The following is a 10,274-nucleotide window of genomic DNA, read 5'->3' as shown; positions in this document are numbered from 1 at the left end:
CTCTCTCTCTCTCTCTCTCTCTCTATCTATATATATATATATATATATATATATATATATATATATATATATATATATATATATATATATATATATATATATATATATATATATATCTCACTCTATCTCTCTTTTTCTCCCCTCTTTCTCTCCCTCACTCTCTCTCCCTCTCTCTCTCTCTCTCTCTCTCTCTCACACACACTCTCTCTTTCTCTTTTTCTCCCCTCTTTCTCTCACTCACTCACTCTCTCTCTCTCTCTCTCACACACACACTCTCGCTTTCTCTTTTTCTCCACTCTTTCTCTCTCTCTCTCTCTCTCTCTCTCTCTTCCTTTCTCTCTCTCTCTCTCTCTCTCTCTCTCTCTTTCTCTCTTTCTTGTCTCTCTCTTTATTTCTCTCTTTCTTTCTCTCTATCCTTCTCTATCTTTCTTGTCTCTCTTTCTCTTTCTTTCTTTCTCTCTCTCTATCTCTCTCTCTCTCTCACTCTATCTCTCTTTTCTCCCCTCTTTCTCTCACTCTATCTCTCTCTCTCTCTCTCTCTCTCTCTATCTATCTCTCTCTCTCTCACATTCTCTCTCTCTCTCCCTCTTCCTTCCTCTTTTCCTCTCCTCTCACTTTTCTCTATTACACTCTCTCAATTTCATTCACCCCCCTTCCCCTCCCAGTCCCCCCCTGTCTGTCTTATGTTCCACTCCTACATACTCAGGCGGTGATGCAGGGTCCTGGTTAAGGATGATGTCACAACTAACTAATATAAAGAGAAACACAGAGAAGGTGAGACCATTCAACAAAAGAGCCAGATACACCAGGATAAACGTACAAATACAAAAGAGGATAAAACCACACGCAGAAATAGAAGCTTTGTAAGATTTAAACAAAAGGTTCTGATTCAAGTGCTTACAACAGCAAACCAAGGTGAGTTGTATCATTAATTAACATCCCAGCATTGTCTAAAAAATCAATTTTGCTTCATAAAAATGATGTTTTTCTATATTTGAAGGGATAATCTAGTTTAGAAAATGTTTGTTTCCTTATAGAATTTTATTTTTTTTTTAATAATTTTTTTTACTAAAAATATGGAATTTGTTTAAAAATAAAATGCTCTAACAACATAGAACATTTTTATGCGAAACTAAAATCTTGACTTCACTTATTATGGAAAACAAAAATGTTTCTTACATTTTTTGTGGAGTGCACGTGTCTGGGGCACTTTCTTGGAAAACTACTAACATACAGTGCTCTAGACACGTGCATGCTTTTAAACATACCTAGGTATGCACTTCTTCAAAGGATACCAAAAGAACACAGTCAATTTTATAATAGAAGACTGAATATATTTTTTTTAATTTTATTTTACACTGAGTCATGAACGGCAAATTTTAGGTTTCATGTCCCTTTACTGCTGGGCTCGACAAACCCAGGAGCCTAAGAGCCATTGGCTCCTAACTTTTTGGGTTATTCTCCATATATCTATATACAAATGTCACTGTCTGGCTTCTAAATATTCTTAATGGCTCCAAAATGTTAAACAGATTTGTCGACCGCTGCTTTAATGCAGATATTATTTCATACAAGGTTGGAAAAGGCTGACATTTTTAGGTTCCTCTGATAAAAACCTTAACATTTAAAGGATTTGGATAGCTGGAAATAATTATCATGAAACCCAACATTTTGGTATCTTTTGTCAAAGGAGCAGCAATGCACCACTTGGAGCTAGCTGAACACATCAGGTGACCCAATGACAAGAGACATATATGTGCAGTCACCAATCAGCAACTAGCTTCCAGCAGTGCATTTCTGCTCCTGAGCCTACCTAGGTATGCTTTTCCACAAAGGATAACAAGAGAATGAAGCTAATTTGATACTAGAAGTAAATTGGAAAGTTGTTTTAAATCATGAATGTTGCATTTTGACTTTGCTGAGCCTTTAATGCAGGATTTAACTTTCCAGAAGAGGTTACGTTATAATAAAAATACAATTAAGATAGTGCTTCTTATAATTTAATAGAAGTGTAAACCAATACCCGATGGCCTAGGTTTCCTTGGAGCACAAATACTGCAGTGTTTTTCATAACTCCATATTAATATTTACATTAACATATTGCTGAACTCCTGGGGGGGGGGTTAAAATGATTTTCTCTGCCATACAACATTATTCTATTGGTTAATAAATTGGTATGGGGTTTAATTCTGGGCTGGGAACAATACTGCAGTATTTGTATCACCAGGGGAGAAATATAATTGGGTGTAAAGAGCCTTTTTCTCCCACATAGACTTTTCCCCAAGCAGCAGATTCAATAAAACTTTATTTGTACTCAGTCACATAAACTGATACATTGTTGCAAACAATAAGAATTTCTGTTTTAATCATTAGTTTACAAAATACAAACTGTTAATGTTTTCAACCTCTTTCTCACATTTCTCCTGAATCTGTTACCTTCTGACTTAAGCTTGTGGCCCCTTGTTTGGTATTTTTTACTTCTATCAGCTTTCAGCTTCTTTTATATAGATTTGAAGGTTTCTATAATGTCGCCTCTTTCCCTTCTGTCCTCTAAACTACACATATTTAGATCATAGAGTCATTCTTTGCACATTTTAGATTTTAGACCGTGTACCATTTTAGTAGCCTCCTTTGTACAGTTTCTAGTTTATTTATATCTTTCCATGTGTGTGTTTTTTTAATATATGTTTAATACCTTTTAAAGGGACAAGAATGTAAACATTTAACTTTTATGTTCCAGAAAGAACATGGAATTTAAAGAGATTTTTTAAAATGTACTACTGTTGTAAAATGTACTTCATTCTCTTGGTATCCTTTTTTGAAAATCATAGCTAGGTATGCTCAGGAGCAGCAAAGCACTACTTAAAGCTAGTTCCTGATTGGTGGCTTCACACATATGCCTCTTATCATTGCCTTACCGGATTTGTTCTGCTATCTTCCAGTAGTGTATTGCTGCTTTGAAGCTGACTTTAATTGAACCCCTTTGCTCATGGTTAAACACATAGTAGTCGACCACAATCCTTTGGAAAAATTTATCTAATGATTTTTTACAAAGCAACAGTGCAATAATAAAAAGTCCAAACATTTCAATTTTATGTCCATTTAAAGATTATGGCCTAGATTTAGAGGTGGGCGGTAGCTGTCAAAACCAGCGTTAGAGGCTCCTAACGCTGTTTTTTACCGCCCTCTGGTATTTGGAGCCAGTCATTAAAGGGTATAACGATCACTTTCCAGCCGTGACTTTTCCATACTGCAGATCCCCTTACGTCAATTGCGTATCCTATCTTTTCAATGGGATCTTTCTAACGCTGGTATTTAGAGTCGTGGCTGAAGTGAGCGTTAGAAATCTAACGACAAAACTCCAGCCGCAGAAAAAAGTCAGTAGTTAAGAGCTTTCTGGGCTAACGCCGGTTTATAAAGCTCTTAACTACTGTGCTCTAAAGTACACTAACACCCATAAACTACCTATGTACCCCTAAACCGAGGTCCCCCCACATCGCCGCCACTATATTTAAATTTTTTAACCCCTAATCTTCCGCTCCGTACACCGCCGCCAACTACGTTATCCCTATGTACCCCTAATCTGCTGCCCCTAACACCGCCGACCCCTATATTATATTTATTAACCCCTAATCTGCCCCCCACAACGTCGCCGCCAGCTACCTACAATAATTAACCCCTAATCTGCCGACCGGAGCTCACCGCTAGTATAATAAATGTATTAACCCCTAATCCGCCTGACTCCCGCCTCAATAACCCTATAATAAATAGTATTAACCCCTAATCTGCCCTCCCTAACATCGCAGACAGCTAACTTCAAGTATTAACCCCTAATCTGCTGACCGGAGCTCACCGCTACTCTAATAAATGGATTAACCCCTAAAGCTAAGTCTAACCCTAACACTAACACCCCCCTAAGTTAAATATAATTTTTATCTAACGAAATAAATTAAGTCTTATTAAATAAATTATTCCTATTTAAATCTAAATACTTACCTGTAAAATAAATCCTAATATAGCTACAATATAAATTATAATTATATCTTAGCTATTTTAGGATTAATATTTATTTTACAGGCAACTTTGTAATTATTTTAACCAGGTACAATAGCTATTAAATAGTTAATAACTATTTAATAGCTACCTAGTTAAAATAATTACAAAATTACCTGTAAAATAAATCCTAACCTAAGTTACAATTAAACCTAACACTACACTATCAATAAATAAATTAAATAAACTACCTACAATTATCTACAATTAATTAAACCTAACACTACACTATCAATAAATAAATTAAATACAATTCCTACAAATAAATACAATTAAATAAACTAACTAAAGTACAAAAAATAAAAAAGAACTAAGTTACAAAAAATAAAAAATATTTACAAACATTAGAAAAAAATTACAACAATTTTAAACTAATTACACCTACTCTAAGCCCCCTAATAAAATAACAAAGACCCCCAAAATAAAAAAATGCCCTACCCTATTCTAAATTACAAAAGTTCAAAGCTCTTTTACCTTACCAGCCCTTAAAAGGGCCCTTTGCGGGGCATGCCCCAAAGAATTCAGCTCTTTTGCCTGTAAAAAAAAACATACAATACCCCCCCAACATTACAACCCACCACCCACATACCCCTAATCTAACCCAAACCCCCCTTAAATAAACCTAACACTAAGCCCCTGAAGATCTTCCTACCTTGTCTTCACCATGCCAGGTATCACCGATCGTTCCAGGCTCCGAAATCTTCATCCAAGCCCAAGCGGGGGCTAGACATCCATCATCCGGCTGAAGTCTTCTATCAAGCGACGGCTGAAGAAGTTCAGAAGAGGCTCCAAAGTCTTCATCCTATCCGGGAAGAAGAGTAGATCCGGACCGGCAACCATCTTCTTCCAAGCGGCATCTTCTATCTTCATCCGATGACGACCGGCTCCATCTTGAAGATCTCCACCGCGGACCCATCTTCTTCTTCCGACGACTTCCCGACGAATGACGGTTCCTTTAAGGGATGTCATCCAAGATGGCGTCCCTTGAATTCCGATTGGCTGATAGGATTCTATCAGCCAATCGGAATTAAGGTAGGAAAATTCTGATTGGCTGATGGAATCGGATTGAACTTGATTCTGATTGGCTGATTCCATCAGCCAATCAGAATTTTCCTACCTTAATTCCGATTGGCTGATAGAATCCTATCAGCCAATCGGAATTCGAGGGACGCCATCTTGGATGACGTCCCTTAAAGGAACCGTCATTCGTCGGGAAGTCGTCGGAAGAAGAAGATGGGTCCGCGGTGGAGGTCTTCAAGATGGAGCCGGTCGTCATCGGATGAAGATAGAAGATGCCGCTTGGAAGAAGATGGTTGCCGGTCCGGATCTACTCTTCTTCCCGGATAGGATGAAGACTTTGGAGCCTCTTCTGGACTTCTTCAGCCGTCGCTTGATAGAAGACTTCAGCCGGATGATGGATGTCTAGCCCCCGCTTGGGCTTGGATGAATATTTCGGAGCCTGGAATGATCGGTGATACCTGGCATGGTGAAGACAAGGTAGGAAGATCTTCAGGGGCTTAGTGTTAGGTTTATTTAAGGGGGGTTTGGGTTAGATTAGGGGTATGTGGGTGGTGGGTTGTAATGTTGGGGGGGGGGTATTGTATGTTTTTTTTTTACAGGCAAAAGAGCTGAATTCTTTGGGGCATGCCCCGCAAAGGGCCCTTTTAGGGGCTGGTAAGGTAAAAGAGCTTTGAACTTTTGTAATTTAGAATAGGGTAGGGCATTTTTTTATTTTGGGGGTCTTTGTTATTTTATTAAGGGGCTTAGAGTAGGTGTAATTAGTTTAAAATTGTTGTAATTTTTTTCTAATGTTTGTAAATATTTTTTTATTTTTTGTAACTTAGTTCTTTTTTATTTTTTGTACTTTAGTTAGTTTATTTAATTGTATTTATTTGTAGGAATTGTATTTAATTTATTTATTGATAGTGTAGTGTTAGGTTTAATTGTAACTTAGGTTAGGATTTATTTTACAGGTAATTTTGTAATTATTTTAACTAGGTAGCTATTAAATAGTTCTTAAGTATTTAATAGCTATTGTACCTGGTTAAAATAAATACAAAGTTGCCTGTAAAATAAATATTAATCCTAAAATAGCTACAATATAATTATAATTTAAATTGTAGCTATATTAGGGTTTATTTTACAGGTAAGTATTTAGCTTTAAATAGGAATAATTTATTTAATAAGAGTTAATTTATTTCGTTAGATAAAAATTATATTTAACTTAGGGGGGTGTTAGTGTTAGGGTTAGACTTAGCTTTAGGGGTTAATACATTTATTATAGTAGCGGTGAGCTCCGATCGGCAGATTAGGGGTTAATTATTGTAGGTAGCTGGCGGCGACGTTGTGGGGGGCAGATTAGGGGTTAATAAATATAATATAGGGGTCGGCGGTGTTAGGGGCAGCAGATTAGGGGTACATAACTATAATGTATGTTGCGGCGGTGTAGGGAGCGGCAGATTAGGGGTTAATAATAATATGCAGGTGTCAGCGATAGCGGGGGCGGCAGATTAGGGGTTAATAAGTGTAAGGTTAGGGGTGTTTAGACTCGGGGTACATGTTAGAGTGTTAGGTGCAGACGTAGGAAGTGTTTCCCCATAGAAAACAATGGGGCTGCGTTAAGAGCTGAACGCTGCTTTTTTGCAGGTGTTAGGTTTTTTTTCAGCTCAAACTGCCCCATTGTTTTCTATGGGGATATCGTGCACGAGCACGTTTTTGAAGCTGGCCGCTTCCGTAAGCACCGCTGGTATCTAGAGTTGCAGTGGCGTTAAATTATGCTCTACGCTCCCTTTTTGGAGCCTAACGCACTGAAAACCCAGCCATTCTATGAACTCTAAATACCAGCGGTATTTAAAAGGTGCGGGAGAAAAAAAGCACGCGTAGCTAACGCACCCCTTTGGCCGCCAAACTCTAAATCTAGCCGTATGTGTTTAACATTAAATAGTCTAACAATATAGTACATTTTGTATTACACTTTAATATCTTTATTGGTCATATACCTCTGATGAAGTATGAGACAGGTAGAACAGTGGTCCTATACCTCTGATGAAGTATGAGATAGGTAGAACAGTGGTCATATACCTCTGATGAAGTATGAGACAGGTATAACAGTGATCCTATACCTCTGATGAAGTATGAGATAGGTAGAACAGTGGTCATATACCTCTGATGAAGTATGAGATAGGTAGAACAGTGGTCCTATACCTCTGATGAAGTGTGAGATATGTATAACAGTGATCCTATACCTCTGATGAAGTATAAGACAGGTAGAACAGTGGTCATATACCTCTGATGAAGTATGAGATAGGTAGAACAGTTGGGTAAAGTTTGTATTTATAAACCACTATATTGTATTTCACAAAATACTGAGTAATAATGTTTTCCCTTTCTTATTTGTTCTTCCCTGTAGATGTCTTTGCTTTTGCCTCTCCTGCTGGTTGTGATACCCTTCAGTCTAATGACTTCAGCAGCACCGACCCCTCTCCCAGATGATAAAAACAGCACCCAGCCCTGGACAAACACCACTGAAATGAGGGACAACAAATCTGTCCCTGTGACTACATTTTCCCCAACAAGTGACAACAATCAGACAATGTCAGAATCTTCTCTTCCATCAGGGCCAAGAGACACTCCGATACACCGCACCACCCCAGAGCGCATCCAGTTCATTACTGGAGGAGATGTAGCAGATTATTATGAGGATGAAGATGAGGATGATAGCGAAGAGAGGCCCGTTACCTCCTTCCCACCCAAATCAGTTAGCCCCTGCAACTATAATCGCTGCAAACACTTAGAGCTACCATGTGAAGAGATACAGAGAATGCAAGGTGGAAATTGCCTTTGTCCTGGGGTAGATGGTGCAGGTGTTCCCCCAGATGCACCTGGCTTGGGAGAGTTACTTCCTGGAGAAATGGGAGCAAGTGTGAGGTGGTGTTCTCCCTTGTCTACAGTCCGTGGATACAAAGTGCTTTATGGGCCTCTTGAAGGCCCCATGGAGACTGGCCCAGTCCTTAATGCCTCCTATCGTGCCTTCACCATAGAAAGACTATCACCAAATACGCCTTACAGAGTGTGTGTAGTGGCATTTAATGAGGCGGGGGAGAGCCCCATAGAAGGTGGAGAAGAAGAAGAGGAAGAAGCGTGGGAGGGAGGCAAGCCACACCCCTGCAGGGTTCTCCGTACAACTGGCTCTCAGGTGCAACAAGTGTACCTGGGTGTAGGGGTGGGTTTAGCAGCTTTGGCAGCATTACTAGGGTTAATAGGTCTAGGATGGTGGTTTTGTGGTAGGAGGAAGAGCAAGACAATAAAAGAGACAGAAGGAAAAGACATGGGTGTTACAAACTTATCATATAAGGCAGAGAGTGTAGAGCAGTTGTGAATATAAGAGGAGCAGTGCATGTTTTATGGAGCGCCTGGGCGGTATTTATTGGAGCTGTATTTTTTATGAAAAAAATGTTTAATGTTTTCTATTTTTAAAATGGGTCAGTATCTGTGTTTGAGCAAAGAAAGTTTTTTTTTTATTTCTGTGTTAAACAAATATTTATTTATTTATTAAAATAAAATCTATATTTTTATACAAGAGTGTCTGAGCTGAACAATTTATTGGAATCTAATAGGAAGTGAGTAGAAGGATGGATGAACACGGAAGGCAGAGGATGTGGTTTATTTGGATTTTGCAAGCACTCTACAGGAGATGACTGTACAAAGTAAAGGGACTGGTTATTGCTGTAAACATCAACACAACATTGGTAATGAAGTGGTTAAAGGCTGGGGAGTAAACAGGACTCTGTAGATACAAGCAGAATCAGAGAGAAACAATCCCACTTTTCACCATTTTATATCAGCAATTAAAGGGACAGTCTACACCAGAATTTTTATTTTTTAAAAGATAGATAATCCCTTTATTACCCAGTCCTCAGTTTTGCATAACCAGCACTTTAATATTAATATACTTTTTACCCCTTTGATTACCTTGTATCTAAGCCTCTGCAGACTGCCCCCTTATTTCAGTTCTTTTGAGAGACTTGCATTTTAGCAAATCAGTGCTGGCTCCTAGGTAACTCCACGGGCATGAGCACAGTGTTATCTATATGGCACACATGAACTAACGTCCTCTAGTTATGAAAAATGTCAAATGCATTCAGATAAAAGGCGGCCTTCAATGTCTAAGAAATTAGCATAAGAACCTTCTAGGTTTAGCTTTCAACTAAAAATACCAAGATAACAAAGCAAAATTGGTGACAAAAGTAAATTGGAAAGTTGTTCAAAATGACATGCCCCATCTGAATGGGGAAAGTTTATTTTGGACTAGACTGTCCCTTTAAATGTGCATTAAACACCTGTTGATTTTGAGTAAGAATTGTGCTTATGCCAACGCTCCGTAGAGAAGCCATAAAATCATTAATCTAAACCAGCTATTATTCTATATAACATTTAAAAGAAAATGTTTCAGATTATATTATATATATTATATTAGAGCTTTTATTTATTTAGAACACCAGATATGTACAAAATCAAACACTTCCTTTAACACAATTTACACCGCTTTTATTACTTTTTCTCGTGAAAAACCAAATTTTTTTGAGATCTAGGTTTATTTATGAAATAGTAATTAAAGTACAGACATATAAAGGAGAAACAGCTCCAAACCAAATTTTTACATGCTTAGATTCATTTAAAAAAATTAAACAAAACAGAAAGAAAACCATTTTAAAGAAAATATTTGAAAAGAAAATGTGGGCGTCGTTCACACAAACAAATATATTTCACTTAAAGGGACAGTATACACACATTTTCATATAACTGCATGTAATATACACTACTATAAAGAGTAATATGATATAAAAATCCAGTTTAAAACCGTTTAAAAACTTACTTAGAAGCTCCCAGTTTAGCTCTGTTGAAAAGGTTAGCCGGAACACCCACTGCAAGTGGGAAATAACAGACACTACCCCCCTTCCTCTGCATATGAAAAGACCCTTTACCGAAGCAAAAGCAAGCTGGAGTAGGTATACATCAGTATTCTCCTAAAACTTTGAGGCTTGTTTAGGAGTATAAAAATCATAGCAATGTTATTTAAAAATAAGCAAAACTAAACATTTAAAAAAAAAAAAAAAAAAATCCTGTATGGGCTATATAACTGGATCATCTACAAAACATTTATCCAAAGACAAATCCTTTTAAGCACATAACAACATTGGAGTTTGCAAACACATCTCATT

General features: G+C 37.6%; 1 protein-coding gene across 1 annotated transcript; it reads left to right on the top strand.

Moving 5' to 3' along the window:
• Nucleotides 1–372: 372 nt before the first annotated feature.
• Nucleotides 373–8,632, top strand: LRRN4CL (LRRN4 C-terminal like). Its single transcript, XM_053688852.1, has 2 exons — nucleotides 373–915; nucleotides 7,463–8,632. The coding sequence occupies exon 2, from the start codon at nucleotides 7,463–7,465 to the stop codon at nucleotides 8,429–8,431; it is 969 nt and encodes a 322-aa protein (XP_053544827.1). The 5' UTR covers nucleotides 373–915; the 3' UTR covers nucleotides 8,432–8,632.
• The last annotated feature ends 1,642 nt before the right edge of the window (nucleotides 8,633–10,274 follow it).

The sequence above is a fragment of the Bombina bombina genome, chromosome 7 (genome assembly GCF_027579735.1).
Source record: "Bombina bombina isolate aBomBom1 chromosome 7, aBomBom1.pri, whole genome shotgun sequence".
Classification (NCBI taxonomy): Eukaryota; Metazoa; Chordata; class Amphibia; order Anura; family Bombinatoridae; genus Bombina; species Bombina bombina.
The sequence above is the reverse complement of the archived record's forward strand: the minus strand, read 5'-3'. Positions and strand labels throughout refer to the sequence as shown.